Source organism: Danaus plexippus, assembly GCF_018135715.1.
Source record: "Danaus plexippus chromosome 16 unlocalized genomic scaffold, MEX_DaPlex mxdp_23, whole genome shotgun sequence".
NCBI lineage: Eukaryota > Metazoa > Arthropoda > Insecta > Lepidoptera > Nymphalidae > Danaus > Danaus plexippus.
Window position 1 is genome coordinate 168,711 of NW_026869851.1, and position 20,695 is coordinate 189,405.

The following is a 20,695-nucleotide window of genomic DNA, read 5'->3' on the forward strand; positions in this document are numbered from 1 at the left end:
CGTCAAAATCAATTGTTTGAAAGATAGATGCTTCCAAAGTAGAAAAATGAGTGAACCCCCCTAACATCGATCAAAGTTACAACGCACTACAATAACTTTTATATTATGTGACTCGCACTTGATTAATTTTTCATTTCTTAAACAGTTCCAGTGTTACCTAGTTATCAAAACCAGTTTATGCATTAATTTCAATTTCCTTAATTAATCAAATGTTTTTTTTATTAAAATAGAACTTTATTAATAAAAAAAATCTTTGTTTATATGAAAGTGATATGTAAAACAACGAAATTGCATTTTGATATTACCATTATTATAGGGTTTTATATAAACATTATTCTCTTCCGTATACCGTATACCGCCATGATTAATATCAGATGTTATTGTTCTATCATCGTGATTAAAGAGAGTGGAGTTGGACATTACAAATAACCAACATCACATATAATTATTTATACAAAAGGGACTGAATCACTTGTACAATAGAATTTCACATAGTGATTGTTCTAGTCAATTTTAATTATAGTAATGTAAGGCATGTAAACTTTTCTGCGACGTATTCAAATAACAGTAATAATAACAACCATGAAATATTGAGATAAACAGACAAAGACCCGAAGTAACGATTTTATATTGACCTAAAAATCCTTATACAATATACGAGTATATATATAGTCGTTTTACATCTTTTAAGTGGTAAAAAACTCAATTTCACAAAAGAAAAAAATATCTACATATCTAGAATATAAAATAATAAAGAATAAAAAAATATTTTTTATTTAACTCCAATCTTTTAAAATAACACATCTGCTTTTTTCTCATCGTTATAAAAACCGTAGTATGTTTTATTATAAAAATAGATGTCTATAAGTTTTTGTCACTTTTATATTTTACTTCTACAATACAATATATAAAATTTATATATATTTTTTTATTTAATATCTCTTAAACTGGATTATGTTTACAATTTAAATGACCAAGAAACGAAATATATATATTTATTTTCTTATCAAAATACAAAAGTCTACTTCGTATTAGAAGTCATTGTCGACCACTCAATAAGAAAATTAGAACTGTTATATAAACAAGCTTAATGGATATGTTTTGATTTAATAGATTTTTTAGTTACCCGTGGCTTTTACACACTTTATTTTTACGTACTTATTTAATGAAAAAAAAATTAAACAGGGGCCGACTAAATGCTTTACAACAATTCAACCTTAAAGGATTTTACTGTGGTGCTAAACAATTAATTTCTATACTACAAGACTTTCAATTGTTGACGAACTTCCAAATAATAAAGGCGCTACGCTGCTAAGGGCCGCGTAAAATGTGCAAATAAGGGACAAAGCTTAAGGGATTTAAACTAAGTAATAATATGACAAGCGACAAAATGTTTTTTAGGTTATGACAGAGTTACCGTGATAACAGTGAAAGAAAATTACAATACCAATTCATCTTTAGTGAAATAATTAATACATAATATGATTACATCTTTTTCACTATGATTGGAATAAAAAAAAATATATACCAGTAGAACAGTATACAGTATACAGTTCAGTACATCTATTTATTTATAAATTACAAACATTACACCGTAGAAGACTACGGTTTTTGATGGCAATTCCAAAATTTTTCCTCTTGCTTTATATTTATTTATTTAGTTTTTAATGTGCAACTTCCAAGTTATTAATTAAATTGTTTTTTTATCAATAAAATAAATTCAACCTTCTACTTTAGCAGTCAAGTTTTAAAATGTTCTTCTCATTGAATTTTGATCTCCTATTAAAAACGTGACTAAAACATCTTTCCCCCTTAATGCTAAGTGGATAATCCAAAAAAAAGTAGAATGAAGGCAAAATATTTAGTAAAATTTGTAAGAAAAGTATATATACAAAACATGATCTCAACATTTGTAAAGAAATTGAAAGCATCTTACGATCAATTTAAACAGTAAGCAATTAAAATATCATGAAAATTAAAATCGTTAAGATACTTTTTGGACATTATGTATGCCTTCTTAACATCGCTGTATTTGCTGCTTTGTAATTCTTCTATTATGGATACCTATTAACATTTTCACAAAGATTGCTAAAATAGAGTTAAACTGAAACCAAAAATGTTATACTTACTATCAAACTAACGTATCCATGGATTCCGTTGTAGGCTTCGACAACATCTCTGAAGTCTCCGTCGCAGTATCCGCATGTATCAGTTTTTATAGACAGATTCAATTTGTTCTGAACATCACTGACTACTTTGACTAAAATTGAACCCAAGTTCTCGCTTCTACCTCTAGATGCCTGTTCCTTAAGCACTGATAGTATATGAGACTCGTTGATGCTTTTGCTATCCGAAGAGTTACCAGACGCCGCCAATATCTCTTGGAATATATCCAATAAAGTCTGCGATTTGTTTGACATTTTGCAAAAAGTTTTTCACACGTACAAAATGTGTTCTTGTACCGATTTACCCATTTCAAGTCACCGAAGCAATGATCTGAAAGACAAAATATTATGTTAGTCCAATTCACTGTTTGTAATAAATTATGTAGACCACATATTCCTTTGATATTTGACTCCTCGTCCAAAGAATAATCTGATAAAAATTCGGTAAAACTTGATTTATAATTATATCAAAAGTTTTCAGGGGTACACATTAAAATAAAACAATAATAATTAAATATACTACGCGACTTATTATATTACTTGACAAATGAAAAGACTAACTGACAGAAACTTTCATCTCGTCTGCCCTTGATCACGGTTGCTGAAAACCAATCGAACGTAATAAAAATTATTATAATAAATATCGTAGTATAACCGAAAATCGTAGTTTCATTTAAAGTTGCTATAGTCTATACAAAATAACAAAATATAATTTACGCTATCAGTGAGGGTATCAAAGTATAAGAAAACAAACATAATGTGATTGCCTTTGGCCAGAAGCCAGTATCATTTTTCATATATATATAGATTTAAACTTTTAATACCGATTAAATAATATTTCAAGAAGCTGCGAGAATAATTAAATTTTATGGCCTCTCTTAGTTATTTATGTACCTAATATTTTATAGTAAAAACATACATTATGTAATTTAAAAAAAAGCCTTTATAGACCCGATCGTTATAAAGTCGAACAAAATTTCATCTTAATGTATAAAATTACATTATACAAGACAAGTACCAATATATAATCAAAGATCGAGTACCAATTAAATAGTGAGTTAAACGACAACTTTTAAAATTAGAGTTTTACACAAAAGTATTTAATATATAAGTACTCATTAAATTCGAGGCATGAAGTAAATTTATTCTAGTTTTTATTACGAAAAAGATAATAAATGAGATCCTCTTATTGGGAATAGTGAGATGTGCGACACAAACCAGATGCAATTCAGAATGGCAAGATGATGACAAATAGTTAATTACATTTGAGATAGTAAGCTGTTTAACATTTATATATTGGGCTCTTAAGATAAATGTCTGTGGGAAAATGATACGATCATCTTCATCAACTATGAATTATGAATGATCTCGTCGAAAATAATGACTGACTATTTATTTATTTTCGATTAAATTATAATCTTAAATTACGTTTGTTAACCTGTAAGAGATTTTCTAGCAATGATATTTTAATATTGATTAAATAATTATGAGTGTTTACAGATTTTCTTGTCGAGCTTCTTTAAAAGGTCTTATTTAAGTTATAAAATATCTTACAGCTTCATTTCCTATTTAATGTTCTGAATTTTCCTTTTTCCGATTGGAAACCTTCATCCACAGTGCTTTAATGGAAATAACGATCAGTGGAAAGAATTTGAAGGCGCTCTAATTCAATTCAGTGATTGCTGCATGCTTCGAGTGGCTATTGTCCAGCGAAACGCGAAGTCTAGTTTATTGCCTTTTATCCGTAGTTCATTATCCAAATGACCGCGCGGAATTTTATGAATAACAAAGGAGTTGACATACCTCGAAAAATATGCTTGTAACTTCATCCATTGTAACCAGACCTTAACTCTATGAAGAATTTGATAAGTCAACTAATCATCCTTTTAATAACAAATAGATAATTTATAAGTTACTATAGGATAAACTGTGTGTGTTTTTTTAAGTATCTTAAAAATAAAATGTGTTTGATTTCATAAGAGTGGAGAGTATATTGTATTAATGTTCATTATGTTAATGAAAAAAATAATATTTTCAAAAATATTTCTTTAAGCCCTTGTCAGTTTTACAACCAACACTGTTATTTGGTATTATTCCACAGTGCTACACATGAAATCGTTACTAACGTATCTGATATGATGTAGATTTAGTCATTCAGAAAGTAATTATTCCGAAATATTATTTATATATAAAAAAATATAACGACGATGTTTTTAAAGTAAATTATTCATAAAGAAAAGCTAAAACTATTTAAAGGAGTTTTTATTAAGAGCTATCAAAATAGATATTTTTTTAACCTCAACGTAACGATTACTGCTATGAAAGTTCTAAATATATATTTAAAAATAATTCAGAGATCATTACATTAGTAAAACGAAATTGAAAAAATGTTACTCCAATTTTTTTAAATCTGAATGTTAAACTCGACTTAACGGGGTACTTATTTCCATTACAATTTAAAGCACAAAACTATCAGCATAATATTTAAAATGCAGCAACGGCAACAGACCAAAACTGTTTGTAGCTATTCGTTAATTCTTTTGGACCAATTTCCTACTGACCATAGCGAAATTTAATACCACCATTAGTCGCCATACGACCTCATTATGCCATACTTCCACAACATGTTAATGGATTTATCAGTTATAGCCGGGATATCAAAGGTATTGTGGTCATTTATCACGGCTAGATCTAACTGACAGTCATCCATCACTAAGAGAAACACGCTGTAATTTTATTAAAATAACATAGAAAGTTATTATAATAAACTTTACATTAAAATAATGTTGGAAGATTAAAATGTTACACGCTGTAGTCATTAAAATACTTGAATGATTAGTATTGGAATTATTATTGCTTTTTATAAAATGAAGGAAATTAATTAATTAATTATTATTATCATATAAATTGATGTAAACATTGACCAAATATGGTTATAAATATTTTAGTCACGGACAGCGGAAAAGCTGAGTTAAACAATTCATCCCAAATCCGTAGTCGTTACGGTATGATTGATGGCTATGATTAATAAAGTTAAACTAACTGAATTTGCTAGTAACTTTGAAAGAAAAGTGTCGATATTATAAACAAAACGACTCAAAGTTAAAACTTAACCAACAACAAGTATAAATATTTACTCCTATCATGAAAAGTCATGTTTTTTCTAATATGCTTTTTTCTATTTCGTTAACAACAACAACAACCTTTGCTAGTTAATTTTGCTTTTATTCGTGACAACTTTGGTTTCGAATAGGAAAACTAAAGAATGCGAGTAAATATTGAAAAGCACATATGTATTTCAAATAAGAAAATTACCTAAACGAAAATTGTATATATTCTTCCATTTTCATCTTTATCCTTTCACTTTGTATACAAACAAGATCTAATACAAATTCAAAAGATCGCACAATACGTTCAGTAATAGTTTTCAGGACGGGAAAATGTGATTGTGTCAATTTATACAAAATTTTATGTACACATTTGATATTTAAATAAAGAATTTTAGTTATCCAAATACGGTTTTGATCTCCTGTTTGTATTTTATATTGTATACAATATTAGTTTTCAAACTGAATTCAAATCAACTGGAAAATTTTCTAAATCATTGGTATGGATTTTTGTACAATAACCTCGTTAAAATACGCTGTATTAGGCCCAAATAAAAAAACAAGAATCATTTTTGGGTTTTTTGAAATAAACAAAAATGCAAATGTTAACAAAGTGCTCTAGTATGTTTATAATTAAATATTTGATTTGAATGTCTTAATTTTAAACAGAAAGAGAAGATGAAGTAAACACAGATAAAAATAATGTGTCCAAATAAGAAATAGCAAGGCCGACAACATTCTAGAATTATCCACCAGGATAAAAAACAAAGAATGTGTAAATAACTTCTTACTAATGACTCCGAAAATAGAAATCAGTTTAAATTAAAGTTTTACGATTGTTAAAACTTTTAGATTTTGTTGTGTAAGAACTAGTCTTCCCTCATAAAATTAAAATCATATATAATATATATTTTTTAATAAGTATCCCAAAATAAATATCATATTTTTTTAAATATCCTCAAACATCCTTACTATCACATTATATTATGAATAAATTATGTGAGAACATATTATATATATATATCTCTTTTATGAAAATAAGCTAGCAAATATTAACTGTTAAATAAAAAGATAACACTATAAAAAATTAAGATCGCTCATGAAAACTTCTTGTACGGAAATCTCAGTTTCAAAATCCATACCATTACGATCGTTAATACGTTAACTTAGTTAATCCATGAGGAACGTCAACAATTTTGCATCCATAAATCTTTTACACATTATATTATTAATGTAATTAATTGAAGGAGAAACGGGAAACGCTTCGTAGTGTTACGATTCAAAATTATGCCGTATAGATTCCTTCTCTAGATTTTTTTTTTTGTACCTGCTCGTAACTTTAAACGTACATCATAATTTTTTTTTTTTTTAATAATTTTCGTTGAAAAAAATAACTAAACTTGTTAAGGTTTCCACAAGTACAGTACCTACATTGTTTATATGTCGGTTCAGATTAAAGGGGTGTGATTCATATAGCTTGCAATTTTAAGGTTTCTTCTAATTAACAAAAACTTTATATTCCTTTAAAAAAAATGTATAACATTATCATGGGAAGCTTTGCAAGAACATCACACCATTATACAGAAAGACCTTAACCGACTTGTAAATTAAGATAACAAAAAAATTTTTTTTTGTTGTCTTAACTGTCTGTCAAATTTATTTCTGAAATATTGTTAAAATACACATACAATGATCTTAAAATCGTTTAATATAGATGTGTTTGTTATTCCTCTTGTAAAAGGAATTACTAGAAGTAAGTAATTATTATTCCTAGAAACGTAATGCAACAAGGATTACCAAAGAATGAATAAAACAATGTCTGTTATTTGTTTAACGAACTTAATACTTGCTGATATGAAAAGTTAAATAGAAAACAATTTCTGTACTGTATATTATATAAGGAGCTTCCCACACATATAAAATCTTGTACATTACTTCTTTCTATGTACCTCCATAAGCCTCCTTTAAAGCGTTTTATAAGAATCCTGAGATGTGTAAAAAAATAAATCTTATTATGAAACAACGCATTATATAACATATTGTTATAATTGTTGCTTAATAACATTTTTAATATGATTGCAAATTATTTAATAAAGAAATCTTCCATATCCGGATAAACCGGATACAGCCTAACATACTAATGTAGAATTAATAATAAAATAATATCAATACCAAATAGTCAATAATCCTAATAAAATAAATCAGTAATGTAGTTACCATGTTATTTTATTTTAATTTAAATAATAGTATTGTACAGTAAAATGAAATTATATAGTAATTAATATTTATTTTTTATGCTACGTCTTCATTCATACTGGAACCGTAGAATATTTGCCAATATCAATCTTTCTATTTGTTGGACGAATTATAATCTTGAATACTGTGTGAAGGAAACACGAAGGAGTTTGAATTTTTTTTTTTTAATTAACTCAGTTATATTTTTACCAGCTCCTATTACAATAAATAAATAAATTGTTTGAAGTTCTATTGACAACTGTTAAGGAAGTAGCTAACGATTTTCAGTTTACAAATTCAAAATTGTCAGTCAGTATTGTGGGATATTTCAGTAGCGACGTCATTTCATGTTTCAATGTTGGAAAATATCAATACCACAACCAAATAATTTGTATATATAATTTATTATTTTATGTTTTATTTTAATTTTTAGTTTCAAATGTTTTTATAATTATTGTTATAAGCTTCTATGTGTGTTTTTATATTAGTGACTTGTATAAAATGAAATAAAAAAATAACAATAAATCTTTTCTAAAATAATTTATGAATTAAATTCAATTTCTGAATGAGCAACTCAAAGATTGTTGATGTTTAGAAATTAAAGGTTCTAAATTGCCTATAGTTAGAACTTAATGACAATTTCCGAACGTGTTCACAAAGGAAATTTCAGTTCAGAAACAACGGTGATACATCGGTGTAAAATGATAAAGTAAATTATCAAGTAAATTATAGTTTCAAATTAAATTACATAATTAAACGGTTCGTTATTTCAATTTCAAATTAAGCAAAATTCTCACACAAAACTTATAAACAGCTGAATGAAGCTCGACGTAATAAGTACCTTTCAACAATAATTCAATCGTAATTTGTAAGGAAAAAATATTATCTGAAAATATGAAATAATTTCAATATTTAGAAATTTGTTTCGCTAAAACAGCGACAGAAGATATAATAAAAATATTTTTTTATTTTTCTAGATCATTGAACTCCAATATAACTTAATCAAAGTTACCTTAAAAATATTTTATGATTTTCTATCCACAATTCGTAGTATTTAACACTGTCTTATTTTATTTTAACGTAACTTAGTTCCTTCAATATTCAAAAGATGACTATTTTTCAAACGTTTGAAGGTTCGTTACACTTTGTTATTGTTATTCATAGAACATTCAATCGTACCTCAATGAATCATTGAGCGATAAAACCTTTTATCCTGCATAACGATATTTAAAAGTACATATAAGTTCTTGAATTTATATCTAAATAAAAAATATAGCATGAAAATTCAAAGATACGAACAATACTCGAACTTATAACCACCGAATTAAAGTGTTCTAGTTGTTTGACAAAAGAAATTTCATTCTATAATAAAATCTTTTTCATAAAATTAATGTTAATTAAAAACTTTTTCATAAAATTAATGTTAAAAATTCAATTGTATGGAAAAAAAACTATTTTAAAACCGTATAAAATATATTTTTAACGTCAAGATCATACGTACATATGTGAAATGTAAAATAAATACAAGAATAATATTTAAAATATATTCTAAGCTATTAAATATTATGACAGAATTTTTTTATAGAAAGTCTCTATGAAAATTATTTCAAAAAAGTAATTAAAACGACTTAAAAGAAAAAGCAAAACATTTATGCTAGTGAAAAATAAATATCGGAAGCTTCTTTGAATTGAAATATTGTTTTAGATTCAATCGTAATGAAAAGTATAGTTTATTTCTATGTGTACTCCTGATTATCTTAAAAACCATTAAAATGCCAACGTTTTTATCGTCTTTGAAAAGTCATTAAAACACAGCGTTCGAAAGTATGATTTTATATGTTTATATGATAAAATTATCAATTACATATACTTTAAATTTAAATAACCAAATATTATTATTAAAAAAAAAGAAATATATTTTATAAGTAGAGACCCCCCAATAATAAAGTAAACGACATATTTTGATACGCATTTATAAATTAATAGTATAATGTAATGTATAATTTCTACACAATTAAAGTGATTAGTGTTGAGTTTTCTGTTTAATTTATTTTGAAGAAAATGAACGAATTCTTTTTTTTTTGTAATTAAGTTAACAACCTTGACAGATAACAGAAGTTCTGCGTTTACACGAACCTGAAACATTACTGTGTGTTCTCCTCAGTCTGATAATATGACTTAGAAAGATGCTAGTAATTCATAAAGTGTCCTAAGTATAAAGTCTCATTCATATTCAATTTAATCAGAAAAAAACATTTCTTCTGAAAGCGTTTTCAGTGTAGTCTGCCTCAACCATTACGTGGTACTGTAATAAGCAATAATGTATCACGAAATGGCTCGTCTTAAATATTTATTAATAACATCAATCCTATTTATTTATTTTACAAGGAAGCTAATCAAATATGAACACAGAAAAAATATAACCAAAAATGAAATTCCCATGTTTAATACTAATGCCTAAAATAAACACAATTAGTTTTATACGATAACAAACATGGCTCATATATGTTATTAAATACAGGAAACGCAACAATTCAGAAAGATACAATTATGTTGGTTAAATTTATAACAACAAATCTATTTTGGGCAATACTGCAGTCTCTTTATTGCCAGATTTTGAGTACTTGACCAATTCATGAAAAACTATTCAATATATAAAAACATATGGCACAGTTTTATAATAGTATAAAAATAAATATCTCATTTGACCTCCTGTTTGTCAAGATTTTTTTTATTATTAGACAGATTTTATGATATTAAAGTAAATACTCTGTTGTAAATTCACTTAGTATTACATATTTTTTGTATAGAATCACATATATTTACGACAAGCTCTTTAGGCATGGTCTTACCATGACATAATCATAAACAAATAAGTAAAATTAACGACCCTTTAAAACTTAAGGAGTTGCAAATTAAAATATAAAGCATTCCGTTCTACAAAATACTGGTAGAAAGTTGCCTAGCTTATAAAATTGGATCAGAATTGGATTTTTACCCCTCTAATCATATAGACATAAAGGTGATTGGAACATTTGCTAGAGAGGACTATTTTATCATTGTCACCTACTAAATATCAAAATGGAATGGAGAGGGTTTTGATATATTTTATAAGAAACTTATAGATGTTTATTGACTTATCCGAATGAAAACTAAAAAAAAGGTTGAATTATTAAGGATCACTATTATAAATTAAAATAATATTTTTAACTTTTAAGAGTAATATAAATACCTTAAAATAAATATAGATTAGTTAGGTGTGATGTAATCCAACTTTTCAGATTTGTTACGCATGAATAATTTTGCAGAATATTCATTTTCAATGTATTCCTAGAGGGCTTGCTAGCAGCCTCTCTACAAACAAGAAGCCTCATTAAAATCCTCCGTATTGTTCGATTCCATCTCAATTTTCGGATAAAATCGCTTGATTACAATGTCACTGGCCCCAAGTGTAAGTTATAACTATAATCAAATTGAAATTCGATTGTACTATCGGTGTGATACTATCACGTTCTGTTAAGACTTTTAACAGCATGGAAAACTAAACGAATGATCAATATTGTGTCTCCATTAATTACATTTTTTTTTTCCTTCAATTACAAACTTCAGTAACCACAAACTTTTTACTTAGTAAGTTTCATTGATGGAGGTTCTACAAACGTGATATAATTACGTCAGTAGCAAATAAATTCTTCATCTGTTATTCATAGTTTGTCCGTTAAACTAGCGGACATTTTAACAAGTTTTTCACATATAATTATATGTGTTTTAATAATAAATAAAATGTATTATGGGGTCACGTTATTTGGCTTGTGAATAATTATTGCAGAATTTATGAATTCTTTTCAAATATATAATTATAAATTAATAAAACTATATTCTTTAATAATCTAGTTACTTTAAAGAACTTAAATCGAAAATATAAAATTACCGATCTTTTGCACCATTAAATAACCATAGGAAATAAGGGATAAAATTATAACACTTTCAAGCTATCTTTTATACATAATATATAACGTTATCAATCAAAGAACCGAAATGTATCTTAAATAAGGTCAGACAAAATATATTCCAATTTCGAATCTATTTTCTAATAAGTAATAACTATCAGTGAAATCGGCTTAAGAGTTCTGTAATAGTTCCCTTTGAAGCCCGTGTTTTATTCCTTGCCAATTTCGTCGTGAATCGATCAATATCGTCAATTGAAGTGAAACATACACGAGTTACAATATTTTAATTATTTATACTTTATAAAATACTGTAAAAGAGTAATAGATACATCAGTTTTAAAGGTGCGAATTCTATGACATCGTATCCCACTTGCTTTTGCCAACTAAACTATGGTGACCTGATCCGTACTTCATCATACTTTATAAAAGTTCCCACCCACGAAAGGGTGCCCCGCCAACTGAACATAATCCCAGGACATCTCCTTGGTACCAGTTGAGGACCGGGTGAGAGGATTCAATAGCGATCACCGGGCCGGGTGGAAGATGAGGGAAGGGGGGGTCCTCACTTTCCCATTGTCTCCTACTAGCACGGTCAATATAGGTTAATTATTTGGTGGTAGCTTCAAGGCAACATTCGTTTATATTTATCACTCACTCTATAAACAAGTAATTAATAGATCCAAATGAAAAATGCAAGTTTGTACAGAGCTTGCACGTCTCACTAAAAATGCATCTAACCAACATTAGAAGCATTAACCAACATTAGAAGCATTACTCTTATCCGTTGCAAGTCCTCCACCTCCTGGAGACTAATAATTAAGTGGCACTTTTAAAAGAGACGCCAATTCTCTAACGTATGAGGATTAATTAAGAACCCAGGTTACAATTTTAAGTTTAATTTATTCAAGTGGACACTTGTGGTTACAAAATTACATGCTAACTACCATACATAACCTACCATTTGGCTGGTTCTTTTGCTGACAAAATGAGATTTACCGCGATTCTTCGTATCTTTTATGATATCTTAGAAGTGAACTACACATAAGCGAAGCCAGATTGGACCAAAGAACAATAACACTTTTATAAAACTTGCAGACTAAACTTCTCTAACAACACGTAATTGTAAATAACCTGCCATTTCTATCATGAGTTTTTTTTTCTTCTACACCTACTTGAATATTCACCGTTTCTAAATGATAATATTTATTTATTTAAATAATTTTATTGTGTTATTTTTTATATTTTAATTAATAAAGTTCTCCTTTTTTCGATTGTCAGCTGTTCATAACTAATCTACTTTTATTAGTGTATAAGATATCTCATTACTGTTTTACCATTAAACTGTTTTGTTTTCCTTTACAATTTTATGAATTTGGCTTAAGAATCATTAAGTTTTAAATGTTAATAAGTTTTTAAGAAAGAGATAAAGTCGTTCTAATTCAACTTCTTTCATAAACGTTCCATACACACGGGGACTGGACACCATGGTATCAAATCCCATAATCCTTCAAGACACTAATGTATTTCATTTTATTTAGTTTTGATAAAGTTTTCTAATTTACACTATATACTTCAAACTATTATGTACATAATTATAAATTACTACATAGAGAAGAGATTGTCTGAACTGACAAGACAACCAACATCCAATTGAAACAAATATCCTGTAAAAATAAATGGAGTTTTGAATTTTTTTTCAGTGCGTGCTTAACTCAAATTGGGTGTTATTACGATCAATGTGTAATATAAAAATATATTTACATAGGGTGTACTAAAAATATCCTAACAAACCCAATAAAAATCTCAATCGAATTCCCAGTCTGTAGGATATCGTTTTTTATCATAGGACAACTAGGTGCGTGAAGGCCTTCCGTCGTTACTCATAATAAAAGTGTTCAATCTTTGTGTTACTGCGTCTGTCTGTCTTGATACTAACAATTCGATGTCTTCAAAAAAGAAGTGAATATTTTTTTTACTGATAGTGGATTTACCGTCTAATGACACTCCTCAGTTTTAACATTATATTAAAATGCAAGTTTCAAATATTGTTGTAAATAATTAAAGACGGAAATATTATTAATTTTTTATTAATTAATTATTTAATCTTCATATAAATTCCTGTAGCTAAAACTGGACTAAATAGTTGCGTTATGCCAAAAAATAAGTAACTGATAGCTGTAGGCTCTACCCTAGCTGTGGTTAAGTAAGTACAGCTCGAACATAGGCTGGCTCGACCAGGGAAGTACTACCCTCCCACAAAAGATCGTCGTGAAGCAGTCTTTAATGGCTGCGTTTCGTCCGATGAGTGAGAGAGCCGGTTGCCCTTTCCCTTTTTCCACCCTTTTCTGCCATTTCCTCATTCCCCCCCCCCTCGTCTTAAACAACCAAGGTTGGCAACGCATTCGCAACAACGATGTTGCGAATGTCCAAGGGAGACGATGACTGCTGCCCATCAAGTAGACCGTCCGCTCGTTTGCCAACATTCACATAAAAAAAATATATTCTACTCAATTCGCTCCTCTTATGGGAATTGAAGAGTTACGTAATCTTATTTTATCCTATTGATATTTATTTAGGTCTAGTACATCTTAAGAAGCTGACACCGTTACTTCATTAAAACATACATATTTATTAGGAATTCGTATTTCAGGTGTACTAAAAGCTATTGCCATTTATCAACTGTTCATTTATAAAATTAAAATTGAAACAGCAGTTATAAAGTTTCAAAATGAATCTCTTTTGGCCTATAATTACTGTTGCGACTCTTTTATTTCGTAATTTTAGCACTGCTGTTATGAATACTCGCTCGCGCTATTAATTCGTGAAAAATTTTAGTCCACGAGTTTTTACATTTTTCAAAGTAGTACAAGAATTTCAAAAAAGTTGCCACAGACTATAAGTGATACAACTTGAAATGTTCTTTGTATATCAATGGTATTTTGTAATAATACTTTAAAAATTCTCATCTCACCGTTCATGAACAAACAGATAGGCTGGAGTAACTTGCTTATCTTCCTTTTTAAAAAATATAGTGGAATAGAGAACAATAGAACAATAAATTTTTAAAATTTCCTTTAATAACATGGACTATAGTGAGTTGCAAAAATATTGCAAATGCATCCAAGATCATGAAGCAAAGAGATATCAATTCTCTATAAACTGTACTTTTTAACTATTGAAAGAATAATAAATTTATGAAAATGATGATCTAAAAGAGTTGTTGGAAGGATAATAATAGCCTTTGTATATCTTCAAGCAGGCGTTTAAATAGATCGTTCTTTTTATAGAATTCCGGATAAAAGTATAAAAAGGCCAGGCTCTAGAATGGCTACAAATATAACTATAATGCGACTAAAACTGCTAAGACGTATGAGAAGTTTGTAACAATGACCTTATCAAATCCTTTCGATATCCTTTCATGGCCTGAATATTTAAATAATATTTGGACGTTTATTATATTTAAAATGTTTTAGTTCAAAAATATACAAGTATCATTCAAAAATATACAAGTATCAAGAGAATATTATTTTAAATTCAATTTATACATCATCGGTTATTTTATTTTTTAAACGTGTAGCTTTTAGATTATAGTAGTAATCGTTAAATTTCAGTTTGTGTTTGAGTTGCTTAACGGGGACAAAAAAAATCTTTCAGAATACTCAGATGAAATTGATATTTGGGGTGAATTTCGTTTGATAAAAGAGGGTGCTGGAAGCGATAAATTGCTTTTTCAACTCAAATCTTTGTTTCCACATTTTTTTCATTTTTAGATTCCAATTTCTAGGACAAAAAACATATTAGTCGACATACCTTTATGACAACAACCACACCACCAGATGCATCAGTATTAACTCTATTGTTCCTTAAAACTTAATAAAATTGTATTTTTTATTTCTATACCACATAAATGGGTATTAGAGATTTCACGTCATCTACACATTTTAATCGTTATAATTGCACTATACCGATTTAAAACTTTCAGAAAACTCCGTTGTCGATTACCATTTTTCATTTACCGTCATAAATCAATTATAATTTTTATTTCAACCTGAACGAATAAAAAATTCTTTTTGCGTTGAAATCAGTGTTAATTTCTCAATATCTCACTGGTTTAAAGCTATTTAATTTCATCAAGCACAAATAAAACCTATAAATAATTTCTTATTAATACAAATCATATGCCGTTTTTAATCAATCTAAAGATTTTTTTTTTCATTTATGTCTGTCCATTAATTATAAACTACACCGTATGTACTAGTTAAATAAAATATTTTAATTCTTGCTCGGAATTCTGCATCTTATTTCATTTAAAAAAACATTTTTCCTTGTGTGTCAAAAAGTGTCTGATAGGAGGCTAATAATTTAAGTTATTTATAAGCAAATAAAACACGTAACCGTCATTTACAAATCAAATACGAGAACTGGATAATTTGATTCAATAAAATTGTGTTATCTTCCAAATAACATTACAATGGACAATGACTATCAAATATATTCCTAAATTGTCTGCTTCGTTTATAAATTGGACGTCAATCTACCACACTTTAAATGGATGTATCAATGTTCTATTTTGTAGTAATAAATCAAATATTTTTTTATATAGGCCTATATTTCGATTCATTTAATTGAAAATGTCTTCTATAATAAACTACAAATATTTACCAAATTAATCTTTCATTAAATTTATTGAAGCGTATACCGACCTAATACAAAAAAGATTTAAGATGTCAAACTCTGTCAATTCCAATATTTCAATAAACGCGAGCATTTTCCACGTGGAAAGCCAAGTGAATAACTATTAATAGATTTCCTTTTAGTAAATTGTTACGCTCAGTTTAGTTGAGTCTTAAAGTTTTTGTTATTTAAATAACATGCAGTATATTATATTTATATCGTTCGTTTTAAAAGAAAATATCGATGAAAACGAAATAACTTTAAAAAAATATATACGCATTTTTTATTTATAAAGTACATAATAAAAAAAATATAAATGGTATACATAACTGGTATTAAAAAATCTTAGTATTCTGTATATCATATACACTCATAATATATAATGCGTATATTTTTTTAAAGTTATTTCGTTTTCATGGATATTTTCTTTTAAAACGAACGAAATATGTGTTAACAAAAACACACATTTATTATATATAGTATTTTTAAGAATGAAGTCGTACTTGGACGTTAACGTGTTTTTATTGAAAAGATGTGAACCAAAATAGGACACCTTGCCTTGCAATGCAATTCTACACTAATGATAATAGTTTAACTTGATAATAGTTTAACTTATTGGTAACCACAGCAACTATCTTCCCAAGAAAGTCCTCATGTATACGGATCACTGATACGTGATGACCACGACGAGTCTGCAAAGACTCTTGCGGCGAAGACGATGATGATGATGATGATGATGATAATGATAGTTTTTCATTACCATTGTAGAATTTATATTAATTTGTAATCATAAATCTATATAAGTGGGCTTTGACCTTTCTTAGACTTATTTTTGCTGTTTTGATTATTTGAAGACGATGTTACTATGCTATGTGTATTTTATGAATAGAGAAGCGCTATGATGGCGGATCGTAATTATTCATAAATTTATGACGTTTAATAAATTATACAAATTTAAACAAATTTCACGGGCATATTTATACGTCGAGGTAAACTTGAAGCTTTATTTGTATATTTTATTCAATACTAACTTTTACCGATGTCTACGCCTATGTTGCATGAAATATTACGTTTCAGTTGGCCTTTATCCTTGACTCTATTCTTGGATACTAATACGCGTGAATTTTTTTTTTATGATAACCGTCATTTTCCAAGGAGTATCTGTTTCAAATTGGAAACAATTATTGGTTTATTACATGTAACAGGAGGGAAATATGCAAACTTGAAAGTTTGCAGGTACCTTAGTGTTTACCGTTACTTAGACTTTGTAAATAGAAATAGTTCTAGTGTTCTAATTTTTGCCATTGTTAATAAATTATCTTTCATTTAAACTTCCTCATTAGAAGTAACGATTAAGTCTGGATAAAGAAAATTAGCCCAGCGTTAACTAAGCCCTAAATATGTTATTGGATTGCTTAATTCACTTTTGTGACACCCACTTGTTAACTCTTTTTTATAACTGTTTTAAAACAATCGAGTTGAATCTACTTTGATCCTACTAGTACACTAAAGTCGGCTGCTAGCAGATTTTATTATTTGATCTACTTCTACAAATGCTTTCAATACATCTTTGTTAACTTGAATTCCTTTTCATCTGCGAAACTTGCTGTACAGATTATAATTTCTAGCACGAAAAGTTGAAACTGAAATCGTGGCGTGTTTTCATTAGCTTCTACATTTCTACCCTTAATTTAATCAGCTGTTTCTACAACGCTAATGCATAGTCGAACTCTTAGTCATAAATAGAATTCGTTTCAAATTTTCCGTTTTATAAAAAACAGATTGCAAAGAAGAATAGCGAAAAATGCGCGACCCCTGAACAAGTGACACACAAAAACATGGCACAAGGAACAAATGAAATATTAAATTTGAAACAAAAATCCCCAGTCGTTAATATTAAATTCGTTTGAATTTGGAATTCTTAATATAACCATGTAGGTAGGAATTCCAAATTCTAGGTTATTTGAGACCAAAGTGCGATAGAATACGATAAAATTCCAGTTTAATAACTAAGGACCCAAATATTCTTTAGGGACGAACCTTTGTAGTGTAACTTTCTTCCATATTTTTCTACTACAGTTTAAGTGAAAAATGGATTGTAAATTATTAAATACTCAACGTTTTTAAACAATTATTCCATTTTACATTACACCACCAAAAAACTATACCTTTGTTGCTTTTTAATGAGCATATATATAAATAAAATAAAAAGAATTTAAATATATCTTATATGTACATAAAGATTCACGTGCCGTCATAAAAATAGTCACATCGATACAGTTTATAAACAAGAAAAGTTACAACATTCAGCCGATATTTACTGAAGACAAGGGTAACTTTTTGAGATGTGCAACATTATTATAACTTTCCCCGCAGCTGTGATGCCTTAAATATTATTATAGTTTATAGGGAATCCTTTTCGAGGATGGCACCCCTATTTTTCTTATATTATCTATCGTTCACAGTATTCATATAGTCTATTACATATATGTGGTACTTATTAATTGAGGCGTGCAGAAGCAACATAATAATTAATTGTTTTTGCATACCTCATTTATTATATACATATATGGAACATATTATTTTATTTACCAATATATAAGTCTATTATTATTTCTTTAGATATCTCATAAGAGAATTGAATTTTATGTTATACCAAAGAAACATGCTAGAAATAAGTGATCTATAAACTAATATATATAACATACATATATTGTGTATAAAGTTGTTATATATTTAAGATTGACTAAACATTAAGCAGTATTAGTGATGATTATGACGTCACTAAGATAATAAAAATGTATGATTACTTATTTTACATTCACATTCCAATACGAGACTTTGCTGGTCCGTTCAAATGAGTCCTTTAAAATTAATAGAAAACACGTACAAAAACATACATCAGATATTTAGATGGACTATAAATCTTGTAACAAGGCATGAATAATCTAAAGCAACCCTTCAGCCATTGTTTTGCACTTATATGTATATATACATACAAAACTGTTATAATAAAATAATTACATCCTAAATAGGATATTAAAATGTATGGAATTTCGGTCAATGGTCAAGCTTCGTACACAATATTAGTCAAAAACCTTGACATTCACATTGATAACCAAATAACATAACGATGTGAAGCCATTTTATTTGTTTATTATTTACAAAGAAATAATAAAAATTCTTTTAAATTTAAGGTATTTAAGGATCAAAATTATTTAGATAGTAACAGAAATTACTCCTTTGATACTAAAGGATACAAAATTCATAAAACAAAGAAATTTATTCATAAACAGCTTTCAAAATATTCCAGTGACCTAGAAAGTATGTAGACATTCTTTGAATTCATGATGGAAAATCTTATTTCAAGCATCTTGTTAGGTAACTCTTTGGCTCGTTAAGCATGCTAGGTACATTATAAAGACTACGTTGTACACATTATGTGATACTTTTGTATTACAATTATGAATTAATAATATCGATAGTTATGTTTGTTTATTTATCTTAAAGTTTTTAAAGAGTTACCAAAACTTAATTAAATGTATTACGGTTATCGTTATATTAAAACATTATATTAAGGTTCATAAGTTATTGATGGCACAAACAGACACTCATTCACGTGTTATATTCAAATTTGATGGACACAAGCTCATCAATAATATATTTATTTATACAATTCTGCTTTATTTCCCTAAATCAATTCTCATAAAGCCTCGTAAGAAAACATTTCTTATATCTCATCTCATTTGAACTCTGTAACATAAACGCTTTTCTTTGATCCTTAAATTTAATTATTGTATTTTAAAATTCCTTTCGACACGAAATAATTCATTGATTTTATAATTAAAAAAAATTAAATATAAATCTTTAAGTATAATTATTTTACCTTGTAATCTTTTAAAAGTTAAGATTATTATATACCTATTAAAGTAAATCAATAAGACATTATAATACAGTTTTTTTTAAATAATGTCACGAATAAACGAGCCAATATTAAGCAAACTCTACTTTTCCTGTTATTATAGCGAAATATGACATTAAGTGTTGTCCCAAAGTGTTAGACACACCCAATCTTTATCACTATCTCATCAGATAGTGCACGGATTATTAATTATGGCTTTCTATTGAATTTGGCGTATTAATAAAACTTAGACAAAGAACCTATGACACACAATTGTACTTTACGAAGATTTAAGACCATATAGCTTTGTGTCTTGTATTTTTATTTTAGTGTAGTTTCACAGCTTGTGAAGATACAGTTTTTGAAAACAACCATCGCAATCACATTTCAAGAAGCTGACATTTATAACGTTTATAAAGCCAAAGGAATTCCAGGAAGCGTTGAAACGATAATTAAGACTTAGAGCATCTTGTGGATTCGTCGTTACAATCGTCTGACCACAATCCATTAGAACATGTCTGAACACATCAAAAACAAAAACAAAATGGCTGACATAACGTAGAAGAAATATATCAATAATTTCATTAAGAAGCATAATTGTAGTCGTTAATGGTGAGTTAAATTTCCTATTATAAATCAACCGAAAGTTATATAATCTTCATT

At 27.9% G+C, this 20,695-nt stretch overlaps 1 protein-coding gene across 2 annotated transcripts in view; it reads right to left on the reverse strand.

Moving 5' to 3' along the window:
- LOC116772177 (G-protein coupled receptor dmsr-1-like) overlaps positions 1-20,695 on the reverse strand; it is a 32,896-nt gene that overhangs the window by 11,034 nt on the left and 1,167 nt on the right. For both annotated transcript variants that reach the window (XM_032664265.2, XM_032664264.2), the window contains exon 2: positions 2,130-2,496. In XM_032664265.2, the coding sequence (XP_032520156.1) occupies positions 2,130-2,420 (291 nt within the window). In that variant the 5' untranslated portion in view covers positions 2,421-2,496. The remainder of the gene's footprint in view (positions 1-2,129; positions 2,497-20,695) is intronic.